The 24,518-nt window shown below is 43.8% G+C and overlaps 1 protein-coding gene across 1 annotated transcript; it reads left to right on the top strand.

Annotated features, from left to right (window-relative positions):
• Positions 1 to 2,559: 2,559 nt before the first annotated feature.
• Positions 2,560 to 15,017, top strand: DACT2 (dishevelled binding antagonist of beta catenin 2; the record flags this gene model as incomplete). Its single annotated transcript, XM_080342861.1, has 4 exons — positions 2,560 to 3,132; positions 8,999 to 9,131; positions 10,608 to 10,895; positions 13,219 to 15,017. The coding sequence occupies exons 1-4, from the start codon at positions 2,893 to 2,895 to the stop codon at positions 15,015 to 15,017; spliced, it is 2,460 nt and encodes an 819-aa protein (XP_080198987.1). The 5' UTR covers positions 2,560 to 2,892.
• Between the last annotated feature and the right edge of the window lie 9,501 nt (positions 15,018 to 24,518).

The raw sequence follows: 24,518 nt of genomic DNA, 5'->3' as shown, positions 1-24,518 counted from the left end.
TAACTGGTATTTGTGTCAGTGACTCCTAATTGGTCATGTTAGAACATGGCTTGAATAAAATAAGGAACTATGCTGTATGTCTGTTTTGAAAAGTGCCACGCAATTTACAAAAACTTTTCAGCTCTTCATACATGAAATGGCATTTTTCAAAATTCTTGCCACCTGCCGCACACTGATGGTTGTTTGCCACCTCCATCCGAGAGGTGACAGCTTTTCATGCTGTCTTCTGTCAGTGCCTTCAACAGCATCTCAGCTGTGAACTCAGTTTTTCTTTCCACCTTGTAGATGAAGAGTTCAGACATCCTGGCACTGAGGCATCGCTCTGAACAGAGAAGTTCAGTGAGATCGATGGGCAAGTAAAAATAGCAGAGGCATATTGTTCAAGGTTTAATTGCAGGGTGACAATAAACCATGGCAGATACTTTGTTAACGCCCTCCCCCCACCTCATCAGCTCCCTCCTCTCCCCCCACTAAGAAAAGGCAATAGGAGGGCAAAGAAAGGCAAAAAGAGAGAGAGGACTTGCAAGTCGGAAAAAGTTAAAAATGTTTTACTAATGCTACTAATAAAATAGAGAAAATAATACAAAATATACAAAATCAATCTTGAATTCCCTGGCAGAGCTCAGTACTGCTCCAGCAACTGCAGGGCAGGCACCTGGAAGTCCTGGGTTGGATGCTGCAGCAAACCAGAACTGGATTCAAAGATACAGGGTCTGTCACTAGGCCTCAGATTTGCAGGGATGGCAGGCAGGGTCCTTCCCAGATGTCAGCCATAATTGAAGAGGGATGAGACCCTCCGTGATCACCCATTTTATGTGATGTATCACGTGAACAGGAGTGAATACTTAGCTGGTCAGTTTTAGTCACCTGTACAGTTCGCTCCTTCTTGCCCCTCTGACTTGTGAGATGTGCATTCTTATCAGCAACCTTGCATTCCATTGCTATGTCTACAAAGACATGTACCCAACTTCAGAAAAGTGCAGTTACTAAGAAGACTTTAGCTGAAAGGAAAATTAACTAAGAGAGAAACTGATTTTGTTTAAAAAACAACAACAACAACAACAACAACAAAAGACACATATTCATGAAAGAGAAAGAAAAAAAGCCCAAAACATGCCTTAGAATATGTCATACATATCATATATCATACATACTTTAACCATGCACTATAGTGCTGTGACCATCACTCATTCTTGTTCCTGTAGTTCCATCTGCAGCTGGAGACAGCTGTGAATATTTGTGTACAAATTGTCAGAATAGGACCTCTCTGGACCCCTTCTGACATAGTTCAACTTTGCAGGGTAAATATTATTCTTGAATCTTCAAGCTACATGAAAACTGTTGAAAGTGACATAGCGAAAGCAAGGCTTGGCCCTGCTGGGACTATCAAATAATGTGTTGCATGGGACTTGGTGAACAAACACGTGCATAACCTGGCCCTCCAGTAAGGAGCTGGATTTGACATTACTTTAGTGCGTCTGACATTCCTACAGCCAGAGACTACTAGAGGGAAAGCCAGGCTGGCTGCAGTGTCAGCAGTGGAAGAGGCCACCTGCATATGGTGTTGAAAGAAGGCCACTTGAACAAAAGATGACAGAGCAGCTGGTTCCCACTCACCCAACTCATGTATCCCAGCACAAAGTCAAGTGACATTCAAATTAAAGTATGCTAGCTTTTAAAGATACGCCACAGGGTGAACAGAGATAACCACAGACAGATGAGTTGAGTCTGTGCTCACTGCTTTATGGAGAATCATACACCTTTCCTGATTTTTTTTTCAATCGCTTGAGTGTGGCACACAGTGATCTCAGGATCTGTGGGATCCAAATGCTTCCTATTTCAGTGTAGGCAGCAGAAAACTTGTCTCCTGTCAGCATGGTCTCCACTGTGTTCAACAGACTTTTGGTATCAAGGCTTCTTTTCCCCCTTTCCACCACTACAGACCACACATCCTGGCTTTGCTGCATGCTAACCAACTACATCCTAAGGAGCTGCAGCTGCCTGTCTTGGGAGCTTTAAACACAGGCATTTATTGGTACCAACAGCACCATGACCTTGTATCTCCACGACCAACTGTGTTTTCAAGTCCCATTTAAAGCTAGTGACTGGGTGGGGGGGTGGAGAGAGGGGGCTGAGCCACACCTTGACCTCACCAAACAGGTCTCTGACTTGCTTCCAACGTGGAAATCAAAATCCAGTATGAGAAAGCAAACTTCTGCAACTAGATAGCCCAGTTAGGTTGGTTTCCGAAGAGCAAGATGAGGAGTCCCAGTGCTGTGCCTAATAGGAAACATCAGCAAAGAGGGGAAGGGATGGAGTTACGAGCCCCACATTTTTGTGAGGGAAGTGTTATACCTGCGAGCACTCACCGCACCACATCCCCGCATTATTTTCACTTGCAGGCGGCTGCAGCACGACGGCGGGCTCGGCTCCTGTCTCCGCAGCATCCTCGGAGCTCACTCTCACCGCGGCGCTGCGCCCTGGCTCGTCCGCTGCTGTCTCTCCCGGAGGAGGGTGGGCAGCCCGCCCCCCCTTGCCGCCGGGGCGGGGGACGAGGCGAGGGCTGCCCCCAGGGCAGGGGCCGGGGCGAGCAGGAGCCGCCCCCGCGCGGGGCGGAGGGAGTGCACGGGCGCTGGCTCTTCTCCGCGCGTATCCACCCCGAGAGGTGGCCCCGGCGCTGCAGCCCGCTTTCCTTCCCTCCCTCTCAACCTCCCTCCCCCGTCCCCACCTCTCCTCCAAAACCGCAGGAGCCGCTGCGGCCCCGCTTCATTCGCTCCGGTGCCAGTCGCGGAGCGGGCGGCCCTCGCCGCAGGCACGGCCCGGGGCGGGAGCAGCCCCGCCGCCTCCCCGCCGCCCCACTGCCATGGCCGGGGTCGCGGCCCAGCCTTGACGATGTTGCTGGGCGCCCCGCGGGCGGGCGGCTGGGATCGCGGCCGGGTGGGCGAAAGGCTGCAGGCGGCCCTGGCCGGCCTCCAGGAGCTCCAGGTGCTGCGGGAGAAGCAGCGGGAGCTGGTGCGGGCAGCCCTGGCCATGCCGCAGCGGCCGGCGGCGGGCGGAGCAGAGCAGCCCCTGTCCGCCCACAGCAAGGAACACCGGCTGGAGGCCACCCTCACCGCACTGAAGGAGCAGCTGGTAAGGGACGGGACGGGACGGGGCGTTCCGCTGCCCCTGGAGCCGCGGTGCTGCGGGCGGACGGAGGGGAGCGCTGCCGCGCCGCCCCGCACAGCGCTGCGTGACACCCCGCTCTCCCGTGGGAGCCGCCGGCGCCGTGTCGGGGCCGAGAGCGGGCAGGGCGCTGCGGCCGCTGCCGCTCCTCCCGCCCCGCCGGTGGTCGTTGCCCCCGCAGGCAGGTGCGAGCGGCGGGTCCCGGGGAGGATCGCTGGGGCGAGCTGCGTCCACCGCGCCCGTCCCCGTCGTGATAACGGTGGGTTCTCTTCCTCGGGCGGGGCTCACCTGAGCGCCTGTGCACGGAACCGAAATGCCTAGTGTTGCTAGAGGGCTCTGTGCCACGAGCGCCGAGGAGAAGTTGTTACCCGGCATTGCCCATTCATCGGAGCCGAGGAGTAGGAGATTATTAACTTCCCGTAATACCTGTATCACGCGTGCGAGCGCGCAGCTCTTCATTGCGGGAGCCGTTTGAATAGGAGATCAAAAGACACGCAGAGTGAGATGAGCATAAATAGACTCAGCGCTCAGGGGTTTGGTATGGGCGTGTGTGCATACACTGATGTGTGCACACCAATGTGTGCCCACGCAGTTGTGTGCCGGTGGGAGTCAATCTGGCAGGAAGGGTTTTTTGGGCCAGGAGTACTTTGTTCTTATCACGGACTGTGTGATCAAAATAGGAAAATAACTAAATGCCAGGCCTTGTATTTGAAGTCTAACACCAGCTGCTTGCATGTGCTTTTTGTGACACAAGGAAAAATAAATTCTGAATTGTGACTGAAGCAAGCTTCATAGGTGAAAGAACAATCAAATGGTAAAGAGCTTTAATCTCTAGTAGAGGCAATTACACACTTCAGTAAACTCAGACTTAATTCAGAACCCTTTCCCTCCCTGTACGGGTGCAAGGCTTGGCCATCAGTTATCAATCAGGTGTGAAAACAGCACGGTTATTCGCTCCCCAGAGGCAGCTTTATCAGGTAGCATCTCGGTATAAAATTAGCTTTAACCTTCAGGGAAACCTAACTACCACATGTGAAAACACAGCAGTGGGCATATCTTGATTAAAGTGAAAAATGCAGGACGAGTGGATTGCCAGCCACTTGATTACCTATCATTGATAATCTTAACTAATGGCTCTCCCTTATTTATTTATTTATCTATCTATTTATTTATTCATTTATTATCGAAACAGAAGAATTAAAGACATCGATTGCCTGTCTGGGGCCACTTGGTTAACAGAAACAATTAATGACCACTGACCATAGTGACTGTTCTTTTTTCATGTCAGCTGTTGTGCTTTAATTACTCATTTGTTTATATGTTTTTTCAAATAAAATATTAAAATAGAAGATCATGTTGTCAGGACTTTACTGGCACCTTACAACTCTTTCCACGGATATCAGGAAAACTAGCCATTGAAATGGAAGAAACTGGGCCTTAGAATTCTGCCCTTAGAAATGTGGGATTTGGAAGTATGATAGTGAACACACCACAGGAGAGGGTTGTATTTCACCAGTAGGTGCCAGTGCAATTATGGGAAACGTTTCTTCTGGGGATGCCTGGGAGGGAAGTGTTCAGAAAGCTTGAGAGAGATGACTCAGAACTACATAAATCCAGTGGCAGGTTCTTCAGCAAAACTGCAGTTGTGTGAATGGTTAAAATAGTTATACAAAGCTCTTTTGGTTGATCCATGGCTGCTGGAGACTTTTCAAACTGGCATACCTGGTACCCTTATTGTTTTTTCCCCCTGCAAATTGCAGGCATATATTTGAGTAGAGGTGCATACATTGAAGCTGCTTAATAGCAAAGTAAACTCAGTCAAAAAGAGGCTTTTCACAGACCTGTTAGAAGTAGTCCACAGACCCTAGGAACTTGGAGACCACAGACTGAAAACTGTTACTCAGGGACTCAGGGGCAGCGTATTGCAGTCAAAACCCTTGAAAATTCTGTTCATGATCACAGGAAATTGTTAAAACTAAAAACAACAGAAAATGAAAAGCACAGCATTGCTCAGGGAGTGTTATGTCTTCATCCTTGTTGTTCTTGGCCCGTGAACGATAGAATATGTGATCACTGCTCTATAAGCTCTCAGATTGAGAAACTCATTAACAATGTAAATGTAACTTTGCCTTGCAGTCTATCTTAATCCAAGCTTCAAGTAGGGCTGTAGCTCTGGGCTTTAGCTTGTTCACGGTTTAATTCATAAAAAGTTTGGTCCTTGCAACATAAAATGGGGAAGCTGTATCAGCCAGAGCTGGCTCAAGGCATTTCAACAATGGAAACAAGGCAGATAAAGAGTGAAGCTAGGCTTCTTCTGTGGTGGTAAGGTGAGAAACAGAAAAGCAGAAGCAGTAGTAGCCTTAGGAAGTCAAGTACCACTACTGGGAATGGGTGGAGCAGAGCCACCAAGTGCTGTAGGGACCATGTGTGGATGCCACTTCAGCATCCTGGTCTCTTCCTCACCAGCAGGTACCAACAACAGCTGGCCTTTCCGGCAGCCTGGCATAGGCAGCACGGCTGCAGGCTTCCTGATGCCCCAACAGTCATATCCTTTTTCTGCCCCAGCCAGTGGCTCTCCTTGGTGGCCAGGAGCAATTCTGTCAGCTGTGAGCTGCAGGCAGGATGAACTCTCTGTAGCAGAAGAGAGGCAGTGTTAAGTGATGCCATCTACTGTCAGTGACCCCAAAGGTGCTAAAATAGTCTCTTGGCCAAACTACATCCTGGTGACACAGAGGAAAAAGAAGAGATGCAAATGAAGGCAAATACAAAGAAAGAAATCTATGACACTTTCACTGTCAAAGTAGATGAATACCTAAGGCCACAGCATCCAGTATTTTCTCAGATGTTTCCTCAGAGAACATATTTGTAAAAATTAGTTGGTTTGATTTGAATCTAATGATTTTGTTTTGTAAGCTTTCAGGTGGCTTATGATATTATAAAAATGTGAGCAGGGACACACTGAAGAGAAGAAAACCCCACACTCAGTACCCTGCATTTTGCCCAGATTTTTTTCCCCTTTCAATAGTTTTAAATGGAAAAACCCCATATTTTAAACCAGGAATTTTATATATTATTTTTAATATTAAACTAACTTAAAGTTTTTGTCAACCGAACAAAGTGCTTCCATAAGGAATTCACTTCACTCTAGAATAAAGGTCTGGGATAGATAAGGTTAATTTTCCTCTGAAAATGGCTGCTTTAGACCATCAGTTACATAAAGACCCAAGAGTGAATAGATTTTAGATGTGTAAAACTAGAGAAGATTAATGCTATATTTTTTCCCATTCCAAAATAAAGTTGAATTAAGAAAATGATCACATGCTAATCTACAACCAATACATGTGAAACTCCCTTCAACTGAAGAGATTAATAGTTGAGAAGAATAGTCAAGTATGACCAGGGACCTTTGGTGCCTTGATTTGGGATGCCAGTTTGTACTGACTTAAAGGAACTTGTTTTTCAGAGGATGTTCTTCCTTCTGAAAAGTGAGTGGTATAATGATATCCCAGATGTGGCTCCCAAGAACTGTAGCCCATTGATAGCATCACTTGATTTGGAAAGCCTGGTCTGGCATTGCGCAGTGTACAGAAGTCTTCACAGATGTGTTGCCCAAAGCAAGCAAATGGTTTAACCTGCGAGGTTTTATCTTACGTAAAATTAATGTTGTGAACTGAGAAAAAGTGTGTTTAAGGTTTATTGTTCTGGATGCTGCTTAACATGGTTATTAGAGCAATAACAACCTCAAGCAAACACACCAGAAAAGTTGTCCTTATCCAAATGGTTTGAGGAATGCTTCTCCTCATGGACCGCAGAAGGAGTTAACTAAAAGATCAAAGCTACGATTGCTGCCAGAAACATGAAAACTCAATGGTGTGAGACACCATAAAAGGGTTAAAAATGATGATGTAAATCTTGTGTGTTGGTTAAAATGCTGTGAAAGCGCAGACAGAACCTGGAGGTATAATAAATAATCTTTGAATACCTGAGAGCTTTGTGGCCTCTCTGTCATTAATCAGAAACCACGAACTGAGGGATTGGCTGGCAAAACATTAATCATTAAGCAATTAATTCCAGCCGTGAAAACAAAGCTTTGTGATTTCCTGAGTAGGTGGGATTGAAGGAGGCATGGCATGGTTTTGCTTTTTCACCATGCAGGAAATGAAAAAAGTACTGAGGAAGTCATACATTCATCATTCAGATGGGATAGAAAATCTCCTTTGTTATCCAGTTCTTCCTTTTTGTTTATGTGAAACAGGAAGAGGGAAAATGACCAGGGGTTTTCCTAGGAAGCAGTAATGAGCCTCTTGAGCCTAATCTTCCTAGATATGTGACACTAACAAAGGGGATTTTATTTCTTGTGTCTTACATATTCCTCCAGTTCTCTCTAAAAGCATGCTAGAAATACGTTTTTATTCTTCTCAGCAGCATCACCAGCCATCACAGTTGTCTTGTGAGACTGAAGACATCTGTCTTTTTTTTGATTTGCCTTGAATCCCAGTTTCTAATCATTTACAGATTATCTTAGGATCTTGGCTGTCCTTGCTTTGAGTGTTTATAGCTATGGAGAAACCTAAAAATGCAAATATTTAAAGCTGAATAATCTGAGCACAAAGAAAGTGGAGTTGAAAATGTGTGTATACTGATTTTGATTTTCTGCATGTAATTTAATTTTGCAGATACTTTAATTAGTTTGAGGGACCTAGATTTTTTTTTTTTTTTTTCATCATTGGAAATGCCGCTAGAACTGCCACATATGTAAAGAAGCAGCTTAGTCATGTTATTCTGGCCATTACTGAATAGAAACCCTACCCCTCAGTGTCTGTGAACACAACTTCACAACCAACTTCAAGAGACCACCTTTCTGTAAAGCACTGTTGTATGGGTGGTGAGGTGGGATATAATTAGAAGCTGCCTAAATAGCGACTGGGCCTAGATAATTTGCCAAGTGCCATGTGAGAAGTTTGTGACAGAAACCAACTGTGGTTCTTTGGCTGTTACCTCACTCCTGCCCATCTGCCTGGCCAAGCTGACGGCAGAAATACTGAGGGAGCAACTGCGGGAGCTGTTACCTCAGATCAGCCTGGTCAGTGATTGCAGTAAGCAAAGGACCTTGTTGCTGGCTTCTGATAGATTATTCACAAGCTTGAGGCACCATTTATTTTAAGTACAGTCATTTTCACAGCACTATTCAAGTGTCACCTTCTGCTTGCATAAAATGTGTGGAAATATCTAGCCACGAGACACGCAAGGAAAACTTTTAGCAAAGCAGATGTCACAATTTGCGCAGTCTACGCTTTCAACTAGGAAGACATCATCCAAGCCCAGAGTTTTACAGAAATGAGTATACTGCCTTTACTTTGTGTGGCAATAATACACCTCTACGTACAGCAGTTTCTTTTCATCAGGCAGCATCTTAAAGTTCATGCAGACAAGTGACTTTTATCTCGTCCTCTGCTCAGAGGCAGTATATGGCAAAACACAGGGCATATATTAATATGTTAATTAATGTAAAGATTGCCATCCTCTTTAGAGCTACAGTTCCTGCCATAGGTGTGACAAAAAACTCAAAGGTTAAAATAAGTATATTCAGTGTGAAAAGTTTTGAGAAGTTGTTCAGCTAGGTGGAAGACAGTATATACTAAGAAACAGAATGTTTTGTACTTGTCCATGATGTCAGTCTTGTTACAGAGAGCCAGTTGCAGCAATCCCTAGCAAAACACATAATGAGAGCAGAATCTGCCCAGCACAGATGGCCTGAATTCATGCGTTGACACTGAGATTCTTACTGTGACTATTCTTTATTTCCTTCTTCTTCCCTTGACTTGTGAATTAGTCTCGTTTGAGGAGACAGGATGTCGGCTTGAAAAGCCACCTGGATCAGCTGGACCAGCGAATAAGTGAGCTGAAATTGGATGTCAGTAAGACCTCCAGTGAATACTTGGATAGTGACAGCCGGCCCAGCTCAGGTAAGGTGCACTTGGTCGTTTATTCCCAAAAGTGAATAAGCACCCTGAAGGGTGTCAGCTGCTCAGCAAAACTCTCTGTATTGTTTGGTCAGAAGCTGTGCCCCATGGCTGAGCTGGAGAGTAGTTATCTGGCACAGGGATGCTCATAAAGCTGGGGGAAATCTTTCTGCTAAGCTGATTTAGTTGGAAAAATGCTTATTCACTCAAACAGTATTTTTTCTGTTTTGCTTTCTTGGTTTTTTGTTTTTTGGGTTTTTTTTTACTTTTTATTACTATTTTTAAATGCACATTTTAGCCACAAATGGAAGGAGAAGGAGCCACCTTTATTAGTTAATTGCTTTGTCCAATGCAGAATGACCGTTGACAAAGTGGCTAGAGTACTTACTAGACGTAAAGAAGACCAACATGCATGCCAGTGCTCTGCTTGAATCCAAGAAGGGTCCTGAACCTCACTAAGGCTTTGAAGATCACTAACACTGCAGTGCTCTGGCCAAATGAATGTTTGGTCATTTATATATAAAAATGAAATGGCTCTGTTAAAAGACACTGAGAAAAACCACCCCAACAGTTTGTTGACTAAAGCTCTCATGAACAAAAAGAGATTGAGTTTCAGGTTTCGGGTCTGATTCATAGAGAGAGCTGTACTGCAGACTTTTATAGCTAGAATGTCTTTTAAAACCAATTTCTGTTATCTGTTCTGGGACACTGGGGATACTTCTTTTTAAACAGAATTTTGAAAAGCCTTCAGTCTTCAGTGAGACAAGAAAAGAACTTTTTTATTTACAGCATACAGATTTCAGACTGGTACTTAGAGCGTGTGTAAAAAGTGCAAGTTTCTGTTGAGTGTTTAAGTTCAGTTGTGTGCTTAGGCACATACACGCAGTTCAGAAGGAAACAGTTTCCTTTATATAGAGTGGAATAACAAAAATTCCTATCTTGAATTTATACAGAGCCTTTTTTAATATTTCCATAATTAATTGGTATTGACTGCAAGACCCAGAGAGGCAAGATAGCCTCCATTCTCTGCCCATAGACATTCCAGCTATCACAGACTTGGCAGCTCTGATCACAGGCTAGCTTTACCCTGCTTTCCCAGCCATGCTGTGCTTGTATGCACCTAGCACAAGTTACAACAGCGTGAGACGGCCCTATTTTACACCAGTTGCATAATAGTTCCCAAAGATGTTCTCCAGTGAAGAAATGGGCGTGATGGTGCTGTACTTCACTCCATCCCGCCCTTAGAACTCAGCATGCATGTGTGTGCCAAGCTGGATCAGGGCCTAAGTAAATATGCAGAAGCCCAATAAAAAGTGATTGAATTAGAGCATGCTTCTGCTAAAGTTACCCAAATAAATTATCATAAATTTAGGCCTGTGGCACGTAGCAAATGTAGATTTATTGTCTGACTTTTTTTCTACAGAGCATGTTTAGTTACTGCAAATAAGAAATATTTTCCTATTTCTTTTAACTCTGCAGGCTTCTATGACCTGAGTGATGGTGGTTCTTGCTCACTCTCCAATTCTTGTACCTCTGTGTACAGTGAGTCCATCTCTTCCTCCCACACCAGTCTCTTGCCGGGCTCTCAACACCCTAAAGCAAGGCTCAGTGTGTTTGATTACCGACCCAAGTCTGCAGATGAAACTACTGTGCACACCACCAGCTTCCAACAGCAGGGACCCTATGTCAGCAATGGATGTCAGATAACAGCTACCACAGACGTTTCTGGGACTCCTGCCAGGTCTCGGCCGAGGCCGGTTTCCACAGGTAATCAACTGCAGAACTGGGTACTCATTCAACAGAGGGGCAGAATGCTGGTTATTACTTTTATGACCTAATATACTGATGTGTAATTAATATATAGCATTCATTTTCAGTACACGAAGTGAGAATTAATTGAAACCGCAGAACCAAACTGTTTACTGTCCATACTCAGATACTTTTAAACAATAATAAATACAATAGAAGAGTATTTAAGTTACGGAGATAAAACTAATGAATGTTCAGATACTTCTTTTCATTTACCTGCATAAATATTGGGGTAGTAGTGTTTCTTGAAGAAGTAATTCTTTCAAAGTTGACCACATTGCAGGAAGTGAGACATTACTTCAGAAAAGTGTCATTTGGAGAGGGGAATAAATTTCTCTTTTCCTCTCCTTGGTTTGTCTCCACAGGTAACTGCAGGTACAAACCAATTGCCATTTCTTTCAGTGGCAAGCGGAAAGCTTGCTGAGACACCACAGGCATTCTTTTGATGTTTTCCTGGTTTGTTTGCACAAGAGAGCACCATTACACACTGCCAGCAATTTCCTAAAGAATTTTCATTATGAAAATATATTGTTTGAGGAATCATCATCCTAACCTTTGCTGTAGCAGGTCTGTAAGTGCCTTAGGTAGGACGTTACAGACAATGCTGAATTTTGAAGTCTTTCAAAAGCTTCCTGTCACAGGTCAGAAATAGTCACCGTAAGTAAAATATGTGGTTGGATTTGATTGTTGAGTTTCCTAGTCAGGAAATCAATGAGCTGAGGATTTGTTGGCACTGAAGTCTGTACTGTTATACAGAGAACTCCCAGCTAACTGCAGATTATTCCAGTACTTGTGGTACCAGAGGTAACACAGCACCATATTGCTCTGTTGGATGGGTTGTCTGGATGGAACAGCCTTGCTTCACACAAGAACACAGACTGTTCTCTCAGTGCACAGGAGATGCTCCTGAGAGGAGGGTGCAAAAGTCAAGTGTAACTTAGAGCAATCTTGACAGTACTCCAAGATTTAAAAGCTCTGAATTGGTGGCCATAAATGCCATCTTCAGGGACTGAGCCTCCCATATGCCTGAGCAGTTACTCTTTGTTTTTTTCCTCTAAGTTTCTTTAGACCATTCTTCTATGTCCTTAGGTTTTACTTAAAAAAAAAAAAAAAAAACACAAAAAAAACCCAAACAAACAAAAAAACCTCACACATAGAATTATGGCATTCCTGGTTTTCTACCTTTTAATAAAAGTTCTGAATATTTCTTTCTGGAATTAAATACTCTAAGAAGTTGCTTACTTGAGAAAGGCACAAGACTAGTAGTGTTACTATCAAATGAAATGAGAGATCCAGTTAGGAGGTTTCATTTGATTTGGATTTAAGGAGAGCTAGAATCACATCACTCTCTGGCCTATGTGACACGTGAGTTTTAATGGCTCTTCCGTGTGGGTTGAGTGCTTCTGTTTACTAATAATGTCTTACTAAAGCTAACTAATAAACAACTACAGCTTCCAGCATTTAAGAGGTTAAGAAACACTATAACCTAATGTCTGCTTAAGTCCTCTTAAAGCAGCCGGTTCAGTTCTATAGCTTTTTCCAAGACACATGATATAAAAGGGTTGGAAAAAAGCTGGAATACAAATATAACCACTTTAAAAAAAAACACCACTGGCTCTGCATGCTGGAAATTTTGAGAGTTTCTGAGTTATAGTCATATATCCAGAGGAAGACTTTATCCTGTCCTGGGGGCAAAGTGTTCTATAACCATGTCTGTTGTACTGGATAATTTTACATGACATTCAGCTTCAGGCTTTGTCATTGTTGGATTCACTTTTTATCTTTGCTAAGAAATAAAAATAATACCATATTTTTGTTTAGTTGATTTGGTTCCTGTTAGTTTGTGACATTCTAGAATATTTTTATATATGCAAAGATTTACTTTCATCCAAGTAGCAGATTTTTTTATTATTTGCATTAAAAAAGCATTAGATTTTCCATTATGCTCAGGTCAATAAAAGCCTTGAAGTAATTCAGTGATCTTGTGGAGTTTCCTACTCTGGAGACGTTCAAGACCCGCCTGGACACATTCCTATGTAGCCTCATCCTCCTGCTCTGGCAGGGGGATTGGACTAGATGATCTCTTGAGGTCCCTTCCAATCCCTAACATTCTGTGATTCTGTGTGATTCTGTGATCTTGGAGGAAACTATTTTCTTCCTTCATGCTACTGATTTTAGTAAAAGCTAGCACATCCCTCTGAAATAGCTCTTTTAGTGTAAGCCAGTTTGAATATAATTGTCTGTGATTTAATTAGGTTATTTATTTTCATCCACTGTGTAGGTGACTTGGAAAGACTCATTCCAGCAGACACTAGGTTTCAGAAGGAGGCAGATGCCAAATCCACGTTGCCCCCGTGCCATGCCGGAGACATGCACTTGTTCAGCATGGACCCCAAATTCCAGAACGACTTGGTCTCCAAGAATGGCATTGATGTGTATCCTTACCCAAGCCCCCTACATGCAGTGGCTTTACAAAGTCCCCTTTTCTCCCTGGTAGGGTCATCCCCAGAAGCAGACCTCCAGGCTCCTCCCTACAAACCCATGCCTAGTGCGGCAGGTCCCAGCTTGATTAGGACTAGGCCAACTGCTGAGGCCAGGCCAGGGGGTTACATCAATAAATTGCTGCAGCTGACGAGATGCAAAGGGAACAATCGGGCTGATGCCAGTGAGCGGGTTTCAACAAAGAGCCAGCCAGCCACAATGCACCAGAGACTCATCATAACACCCAGCACCGGTGGAGTGAAAATTAACAGCAGCAGTAGCCAGCTGGAAAAACAAGCGGGTTCTCTGGAAAGTAACAAAGCTGAAGGGAGGCTTCAGAGAGAGGTGCCAAAGGGGGAATGTGCCGAGCAGCAGGAGACTGTGCACTGTGTGAATGAAAACCAGCCATCCACTCACCCTGACACTGAGCCATCAGCTGTGAATAGTTGTTATCCTGCCAAGTCAGCAGCAAGGGGCTCTCCTCTGGCAGAAGAGACGGAGAGCAGCGTGGAGCACAGTTCATCCTCCTCGCAGCTGTGCCAGGAGGACTCCAGCCTGGGCACCTGGAATGCTAAAGCCGTCCCACCCAGAAAGGTGCCCCTCAAAAGGGGTGGCAATGCCAAATTGGCCGACTCAGGGGGTCATGAGCGAATGCCACGGAGTGAGTTTGTACATGCACAGTTCGTTCCTGCAGAATCCCACCAAGTCCGGGTCAAGTTTGCCAGCTCCAAAACAAAGGCAGTGAAGATAAAGAGGAGGAACAGTGAAAAGGTCCTGCGGCCTGGGAAGCAAGCCTTGTACATGGAGAAGGCAAGAGGGTCCCATGGGGCTGCCAGGCTGTCTGCTGAGTGGAATCAGCCCCAAAGACCACACGGAGCGAAGAGCTTTGTGCAGAGACCTTCGTATTCTGGTGACGTGACCGGAAGGTCGTGCTCAGAGTCGAGCCTGTTCCCTGCGCAGGTGAGGCTCCCCACCGCGCCATCCAGGCCAGAGCTCTACAGAGCCTCTGCCAATGCACTGCATTCCCTGGAAGCAGCTTGCATAGACACAGCCAGCAAGAAGAAGCAGCGCAAGTGGCAGTCCACGGTGGAGATCTCTGCCAAGGCTCACCTGGCCGGCCTCTCTGGTAGCTTTGGCCTGGGAGGACCAAGGCAGCCAGCGAGGAGAGCAGGTATCCTGCGCGCTGTCAGCATGAGGGCTCGCTCCAAGAGCCAGCGCCACGGAGCTTACGCCAAGAGCGAGTCCGACCACTCCGAGTACTCCGCAGAGTGTGCTTCCCTCTTCCACTCCACCATCGCAGAGACCAGCGAAGGGGAGGTCAGTGATTTCACAACTAACCGTTTCGGGGACAGCGAGTCCAGTGACAGCGATTCAGATGGCAGTAGTAACAGTAGCAGTCTTGCCCTTGACTACGATGAGGGGGATGAAAGTGAGCTGATCTGGCCTGAAGGTTCGGTCAGACAATTGGGGACTGTCCAGGCCTCTTCCAAGCCTCTTCTCCCAGTGCCCAAAATCTGTCGCATCAAAGCTTCAAAGGCACTAAAGAAGAAGATTAGGAGATTCCAGCCTGCCTCTCTGAAGGTCATGACCATGGTTTAGGGGAGAGCAAGCATCTGTCTCTTACAGTGAGACATCCTGCTGGCTCTCATTTGCAAAACAAGAGAACTCCTGTGCAGAGAAAAAGACTTGCTTAAATGAACTGTGAATAATCCCTGAATCAACACAAGGGATCTTGTTTGTTAATGCCTGGACATAAATGTCACTGTGTCTAATTTCCTCTTTTGCCATTTATTCTGTAAATATGGATCTGTGTATACTGTGTGATGCCTTTTTTTACTATGCAGAATGGTCACCATGGTGAAAATGAAACCAACCTCTGCCATAAGATTTTACAGGCAGGATGGTTTGTTGACTATATGCACCCACAGAATCAGTTCCAGACACAAAGGCTTCCCAAGAAGACAGGCTCTTCCCAACTGGATATTTGGTAGCATCCCCCCCTCTTTTGAGGAATTCTTGGCAGTCTGAAGTCTGCATTAGCCATCCAACTGTCACTATGCTCGCATGGAAAAGCTGTCAGTGCTCTCCATAGTTCTTTCTTTAAAATCAACTGTCCCATACCTTCTCCCAAACATCAGGCACATGAGTCTGTTCTTCTGTAAAAAAATATATGTTTAATCAAGAAGGCAAATGTATTTGTGAATGAGAACAAGACTTCAGGTTTTTTCCTGCTTTCAAAACTGAAAGTGTAGGTGGTTGGTTTTGTTTTGTTTTGTTTTGTTTTCAAACCCCTTCTTTATGATGTTCCATGTTATTGTCCATTTGTTGAATGGCTGAAAGAACACAAGGGCTCAGTGCCACAGTGTGTGAATAGCTGGGACTGAGATTATATAGCCCTGACCCTGAAACTGCAAACTCAATAAATACTATTTAATGTACTTCTGAAAATTGTGCTTGTCTGATTTTAATGTCTAAAGAACATTATTCTGAACTCTAACATTGTGTCAGGAATGCAGAGGAGCTTTATTTGGTGAAACAGATGTGTTTTCATGATCGCTGTGCAGAGGCGTTCTTTTTTATTTTTCAGAGGGTTGCTATAGCTCAGTCAGAACCAGGGTCCTTTCAGCTGCTACCTCAGGAACCCTGCTTCAGCACCTGCTTCTGAATGAGTGAACTTTAAAACAGTATTTGTCTTGAGGAGAGGGTAGTGTTTAACTGACTCACTTAAATTGATGCAATTCTGTCAGAAGACGCTCTTAATTTAAAACATGTATATATACTATATTTTTAATGCATTTAAGGGCACCTATGTGAAGCTTTGAATCAGTTACTAAATTGATGAAGTGATTTGTGTTCAGACAACTAGTCCTAATTCTCTTCTCTGAGCACAGCAATCTGGAAGCTGAGCTGAAGTTCACCCTGTGTTTACCAAAGAGCAGGTATTATCCTCCTACCCTGTTTCAGTGCTCAGTCTGAATACATTCCAGGCCTAGGAGATGTAGGCATTACCTCATTCAGCTGAGTGTGCTGGGTCTGAAACAAAAGGCAAGCGCTTTGCAGAAGCTGGGTAAAAGAGTGCTTGTTTACTCCAAGGATTCATTAGCAAACAGGAGTCTTTAAAGACTAAACTTCTAGCCTTCTATTCTTTGGAAGCTACATTATGTTTTAAAATCATACTTTCCAATCATTTTTGGGAAATGAAGTAAAGTAGAAGTTATGTAAAGTTATTTAATTAAAGTATTCAAGCTAGTGCCTAACACCATCCTTGCTGCATCTAGGGAAATAGTGCATTTTGGTCAATGGAATATGTTTAAACATTTTTTCATGGTCCCAAGAGTATGGGATGTAATCAGTCCAGTAGGATTAATGAAATAATTTCACAGGTCTGATGGTGGTTTCTTGTTCAGCATGTCTAGAAACAGAACAAACAAAATAGTGATTTATGTCTTGTTGACTTTCTACACCACAAAAGGATTCTTTTTCACGTTTACACAAAAGGTTTCATTTGAGGGAGTGTGTCAAAAGTTACATGTGAACCTTTAATCCATGTTTTTTTTTGTATTGGGGTGGGGTTTATTGGCTAGACAGGAATTTTGAGGTTTTGGGTTTTTTTTTTTTTGGTTGGGGTTTTTTTGGGGTTTTTTTGTGTTGTTTTTTTTTTTGGGGGGGGGGGAGGGGGAAGGGAGGAAATTACTCCTAACTAGAAAAATGCTCAAGGTAGGAACATTCTGAAACCTGATAAAAGCCACCACCCAGTAGCTCCCTGCCTTTTTACCAGAGTAAGCTCAAACAATAAGTTTGTGGTCCCACAGCTCAGTAAATCCTGCTTTAGGGCTGTTAATACTCCGTCAGAAATGTTGCCAGACACATGATGAAAGTGCTGATCCAGAATGAACTCTGCCAATTCAAATAAAGAAAAATGATGACTTAATTTTTTACTGACAGGTTTTATGCCAGATGAGGTATCACTCCCTCTACAGCTCACACTTTCTGCCGGGTCAGATAATGTCCTCCCAGAGCCAGTGTAAAGCCAGCATAAAAGCGTAATGCTGGGACAAATGTCATCATCCCGTGTTTTGGCTAATTTGACAGAAATACAGTTACGTGCCCACATTTGATCCAGGAGAAACCTGTGACACTGAAGAACCCCATCAATGCAGAGAACCTACTGTTAAGCATTGAGATATCACCATGTGTAGTGACGCTACTGATCTGTGATGTTCTGGGGAGGGCAGAATGCGTGGTGCCACCTCTTCTTCCTCCAGGACATTGGACCTTCTCCCTAGCACTGCCCTTTGGAAATGCTGCTTTCCTCTGCTGGAGCAGAAACAGCCTTGGGACCGGAGCTTTGGAGGAAAGTAGGACAGTGCAAAGCAGTGCAGGAGACTTGGGTGGCTCATAGTCCAGCTATGTTGGCACCAAAAACACGATTGTAGTTCAAGACACTGGTAAAAATTAGTATGTTTTGTTGACATATTCACTGAGAATTTTGATAACAACTGGGTACAAATGTGATGCCTGTGGGTGCTCCGTCCATCAGAGGCTATGGGCTAGCTCTGCTGACAGCACCCAGGAATACCTGCCTCCTATGCAAACAGATCTGAAACATATTTAAAATCAACAAATTGCAATAAGTACTCTGATCCACTATTCTTTTATATGTATATACTAAACATCATAAAAACAACTTTCAGCTCTATATGAAGCCTCATAGTGAGAATAGGGGATGCCCAGCTTTAATTGTAGTCATGACAATACAAAATAAAAATATTCACTGCCAATTTTCCCATCCAGAAGGAATTCACAAAATCTTTTTTACCTTGCAGCATCTTGTACTATAAAGACCTAAGAGAATGCAAGAAATGTCAGTGGGTGATTCAATTAGAAGTCTAGCACCAAACCTGATGCACTTTAGGAGTGAGAAGTTTAGCACTTTCACTGTGACTTGATTAGCAAGTGTATAGATCTGACAGCTGTTTCTCAACAGCTTTATGCAGCGTCTCTGTTGCACGAGCTAACATCTATCCTCGCTCCAAGCTCTAGTGAATCAAAATCAACCACCACTGAAATCTGTGCACCAGATCAGCAGTTTCCTTCTGTCAAAGGCAGACATTTACATTTTAATGTAGGAGCAAATTGCTCATAAACCACACACACAAGAAAAAAAAGAGAGAAAAAGGAAAAAAAAAATAAAGAAGGGAAGGGAAGGGAAGGGAAGGGAAGGGAAAGGAATTTACAAAGCTTTAGGAGCAATTTGCAGAACAGATCAGAATTATGAATTTAAAAATTTCATTAATCCTTTTATTGCTCTAATAATTTTGGAACTGAATAATTACCAGCCTTCTTGGCCTTGACAGAATCTTAGATTTTCAGGTCCATATCAAGTACCCAAACCACGGGACAGAGTAAGAGGATTGATGTTTTGTTCGAGACATCATCCTTCAGACCAGATCTGAGTTTGAAGTGACTTCTGGTCAGGCAGGGCACTGGCCAAAGGAATGGCAGTTTTCATGTGGTAAGTCTCAAAACCAGCTGCAGATGATTCTCATGCTGGCGAACATGAGTTCAGTGAACGCTGTAAGGCTGTGCTGGAGTCTGTTTTGTGTTTGTTTACCCACTCTGGCCCAAAGCTCTGAAGGGGTGAGAGCTGAAGGTGGGAGGTGCTCCAGGAGCAGCTGACAGGCAGGTGACAGTGGCAGCTCTTTGGGAAGCGAGTGGCTGCCTTCAGGACAACACAGGCTGAGCTGAAGGGCCTCTGACAGTTCCAGCCTCAGCAGCCTTTGCTAGTTTCTTTATGGCTGCTAGGACTCTAACCCAACCCCACCGCTGCTCACATGGCAGTGCTGAGATTTGGATGCTGCACTTGAAATAGTCACAGGCCACCTGCACCTAAAGCCACAGGCTGATCACTCCTGAGCTATTATACAAGGTCAGGGAGTGCCCCAGCCAAGAGTCCTTCCAGAGTACCAAGTGCAAAATCCCCAGTTAGGCAAAGATTGCTCAGAGGAAGCAGGTAGCACAACAGGGCACCTGTGATGCCTCCTCTGATAGGGAACAAGACAACAGCATGCCTGGGAAAGACTGTCCAATTGCTACTCTGAAGCAATAGCAGCATCTTTCATTTTGCAGCCCCTTTTGAGCCCTCATCAACCATCCTGAAGCCATAGGGATCACCCCAGCTGTCCTCAGTGGAAGAGAGTAGCTCAGCTTTTAACTACAGCAGTGCCTCTGCCCTCACACCATGGCAAACCCTTGTGCTTCTGCAGACAGCTGTAGTACCTATTGCTCCCTAACCATGAACTCAGCCCTCTTCACTGAACATACTCCCCAGGGAGATGACCTGAGATGAGCAGCTTGAATGACCATGTAAAGGAAAGAATATCAGTTAATCTGGAAAACATGGAGTCCTATGTCCGATACGTGCCTGTGAGAAATACAAACATATAATGACTCCAAAACAGCATTTAGGAAGTTTTCCATCTCTTATATGGATGTGAAAGAGAGCTGGGGTTCCACCATTAGCTGTTACGCTATACAGACAGCTACTGTGATACTTCAGCTACAGGTGAAGAGTGATCAACAGGGAAATACTCAGCTAATGGCTGTTTTTTGGTGTTTCTACTTCTGAGGTTTAAAACCATTGCAGTATGTCTAATTACACTGCAATGCAGTTCATCAGTATAACAGCTGAAATGAACCAACCACCATCACTTCTATTAATTCCACGTGTTATCATTTTAATGAAGCCTGGAAACTATTGTTAGCTAATACTGATTTTTTTTCAAGCATTCTAGTGTTTTTCCTTTCTTTTCCTGGCTCAGCATATGTAAGTAGGGAAGCAGTGCATCAAATTCACCCATGACATAATTCCTGGGAAACCACTGGAGCTACCCCACAAATTCATTTATCCCCTTCATGCTGTTCTCAAGATGTCAGCAAATGGGATGATTGGCATGACAGATGAAAAATATCAAGGATTTCAGACCTCAGTTTCATTTTTTATTGGGCTGCAGGCTGTGGAGGTAACTGTGTTTATGTCTGGTTTGTCTGGGAAGAATCCTGCTGCCATGTCACATCTGTGTTAGTGGTGAAGCAGGGGAGTTGATTAGGGCTGTGCACAGTTACGGCATTTCACATTTATTCTGGTTTTCAAAATGCAAACTGGAAGAGTATCAGCAGTTTGGTGATCCCGTAAAGCTACAAACCTAGAGAGAAGAAAGCCCACAGATCAGATTGACCAAGCAGGGCTGACCAGGCAATGTCGAACCCAAACTGCAGACTTAAAACCCCCAAATGAAGAATCTCTCTTTCATCAGGAGACTTGAGCAGCTGGATATGCTCAAAAGCTCTTTCAAATCACTCTGGGTGCCTAGTCTTCAGCATCCAAGATAGAAACATTAGGCTAACAAGTTGCTCTGAGAAATATGCATACTGCAAACCTTTACTTCTACATTTACATGCAATATTTTCTCTCAATTCCTAGTGTCCTAAAAGTGAGTCTAAAAGGCTGGAGGTTCTAATTCACTCAATGTGTTATTACATTTAGGACTCCACCAAACTCTTCTACAATTTCCAAGATGGAATTATATGGATACATTGACTCTTGAGACAAAAGGAAGTATCCTTCAGCTTGAATCCAAAAATGAAACTTACACCCACATGACAAGTTGTAGCATCAACAAGAGCTTTACTATTTAGCATATAAAGCTCCAAGACTTTGTCTGGACCACTGCAATGCTAAAACACAAATAAATTCTTAAATCTTCTACGATTATTAGCTGATTCACTAATGAAAACTAATAAATTCTGTTATGAAAAAATGTCTTTGAGTTGGATCACTGTCTAGCTATCCAGAATTTGGCAGAAAATGCTAGTAGTATGGCTTTTTATGCATTTTTTTTTCCTTTTCTACTTAACATTCCCTAGAGAATAAAATCAAAAAAGAGAAGTTCATTTTCATGCTCTTCATTAGGAGGGTCATCTGACTTAACTCTGCCTTGATACACTTGGATATGCAAAAGGGCAAGAGACAGTTGCAGTTAGGACAAAATTGGTTGTGTCTTAAACATGCAATTCAGAAACCATTTTTTAACCTATTCAATGGCAAGGAAGTGGAAAAAGTTAATGACTAGGGCATATCCAAAGTCTTCTGTGCTGGGATGATTGGAATTAAACAGATTCCTTATCTCAGAGAAAATTTATGGCAGAGGGCTATGTGAACAGAAATTATTTGCAAAGGGAAGGAAATTTTCCTGACTATGTACTAAGGATGCTCACTACCTGCATTTCTCACTATCCTTCCGTGCATAACCACATCACTATGTCATCTCCTCAAATACTGCTATTTCACTGTTGCATTAGTGGAAGAACAGGATGCTTATCAGCTACACTGTGGGCTCTGATTGCTGAGAATTTCACCTTGGCATAGAACTTTCCATATTCCATAAGGACTGAGGTTTCTGAAGGTATTTCTTGGAATAGAAATTTGCCATACATCTTCATAGCATTGGATGTATATACAGGTATTTGGGAAGAGGCAGTTCAGTAGATGGGTGGATGGACATTGCTTCTGAAGCACAGCAGAAAGGGTTTTGGACTACATTGTATTCTGTATCTTGTCACTGACTCTGACTATAGTTTTCCAAGAAAATAGGTCTCAGTACTGGAGATGTACTGAGAACGAGATGCTACTGATTATAATTAGTACTGTGAACATTTGTCTTTTTTGTTTTAATCACACCTACTGAAGCTAACAAGTTTGGGGATGGTTCTATCAAATATGACTCTAGAGTGGGCTGAATTTCTTGAAAACAATTCTGTGATGTATTTTGTTAAACCAAGATGTTCAGGGAAGCTTCATATGTACTTCTCTGATTTGCACCTGAATTCTGAATCATCTGAAGTGTATTCATAACTGTCTATTAGAAAATTCTGTGCTTATTTCTCTTTCCCCAAAAAAGGTAGGCATATGTGGCACACCTACAAAGTGCCTCTAATAAAATGAGTACAATTGTAGAATGGCTTTTCTAGCTCTTCGCACTACATGTGGATTCTGTGGTTTTGATTATGTTTGCATCCTGGGTCTCCTTTGTTGTCACTGCAGTACTGGAATTGATATAATACTTGTATGCCTACAACCACAGGTTTATAACCAGTATTTATAGAATGCAGGCTGCTTCTAGGAGGTCAGAGAGAGGTAACTATGAATAGTAAGCCTAATGCCAGCAGGCTTAACTACACTGTACCACAGTAGGAACTTTCATTTTAAATTTTTAGGAGGTCACAAATCAAAAAAAGACTGAAAAAAAACATATTGTCTCTTAGGTGCCCAAGGTGAACAGGACCTCAGAACAAGGAATCTATAAGGCTAGAAACAGGAAGAATTCCAGGAGAGCTGAGATGAGTAAAAAAAAAAACCACAACAATTTCATAGTCTGGTAATAAGTTACTGCAAATAAAGGGGGAATGCTCTCTACAGATGGTGTTAAGTACAGAGGACTGAAACAGGCTACACAATAGGCAGGGAGAGTGATAAAAAGGGACACTTTAAACCTCTGTTATTACAGGAGGGTTAATAATTTTCCAGCACTGTGGTTAGTATATAATCACATCAGCCTCCCACATTAAATAACACCAGTGTGGCTGTCAGGGAGGCGTGTGTGCTAGTGGAAACCCACTGGCGATAGAAGCCCAGTATCCCAAATGTGTTTGCATCATCCCCAGCAACACGTGCCCTCCCAAGCCCAGCCTGTGGTGCCAGCTGCCTGGAGGTCACTTACCTTCCCACAGGGGTGCTTCTGCACCCTGTCCCCTCCAGCCAGACCCTGTCACTTCCCAGGCTGCCCTGTCCCACCTCTGCAGTCAGGAACCTTCCTCCAGAGGAACTGATCTTTTCCTCAGAGGACTCATCAAGTTATAAAGATTAACCTCAATAGCATACAGAGAACTTTTAACAAGAAAATGTTTGGCTATCTCTCCACAACCAGCCTACAGAAATGTACTCTCACAGCACATGCTTATTTGTATGTCTCTGAGGCATGTAATTTGGAAACACTGGGGGTTAACTGCCCTAAATAAAAACGGAAGCTACTGCAGAGAAGGATGCAGCCTGGGCTAGAAATCAAAATCCAAAACTCAACAAACAGACCCTCCACTGTCTTTTTTCAGATGTAACCAACCAGGCACTTCATGCAAAGAAGACACCATGCATGTTGGGTCACACATTGGGCCCACATTATGCAGGAGCAAATGACCCCACTCAAAGCACCACCCCTCAGTGTCCTCACTCACCGCATCCGTTCAGCTCCTGGGCACAACTTTACATGATTTTCACATTTAGAAATTAGAGGAAGATCAAGCCTTGTATGGCTAGATGTCACGAAGATGAGACCAGACTCCTCTTAGTGGTGCCCAACGATAGGATGAGGGACAACAGGCAGAGACTGAAGCACAGGAGGTTCCATCTAAACATGAGGAGAAACTTCTTTACTTTGAGGGTGCCAGAGCACTGGAGCAGGCTGCCCAGAGAGTCTGTGGAGTCTCTTTCTCTGGAGACATTCAAACGTGCCTGGACACATGCCTGTGCAATCTGCTCTAGGTGAACCTGCTTTAGCAGATGGGTTGGACTAGTCTGTGATTCTGATTCTGTATGTGCTGAAAGCTCCACGGGCAGCCGTAAGAATGAATAGAAACAAAATATGGCTATTTTCATACAAATTTTCCTCTATGCCATCACCCAAAATTAAATACTATTATTACAGAGCTAATTTCTCCCTCTTTACATGTTACTTTCCGTGACTTTGCTGAGATGGCCACCCCAGCCTGCTGAGTTAAGAGCAAGCCCTGTGGAAGCCAGGCTCCACACCTTCTGGTGTCTTTCTGTTTTAACACACACTAGGAAGCAGACATGTGTCCTTTATCACAGTAGACTTTGCTTCTTGAGATGTATCTCTCTAAATCTAAAGTTACACTTCCTGATTCTCTTATGGAGAGTGCTATTTTTTTAAATTCCAAGACCAATTTGCGTGCAAATTGCTCTTAATAAAATTGCATTTATAACAAAATTCAATGTTATATTGTGGTTTGCAACAAATGGCCACT

The sequence above is a fragment of the Nesoenas mayeri genome (assembly GCF_963082525.1).
Source record: "Nesoenas mayeri genome assembly, chromosome: 3".
NCBI classification, from domain to species: Eukaryota; Metazoa; Chordata; class Aves; order Columbiformes; family Columbidae; genus Nesoenas; species Nesoenas mayeri.
The sequence above is the reverse complement of the archived record's forward strand: the minus strand, read 5'-3'. Positions and strand labels throughout refer to the sequence as shown.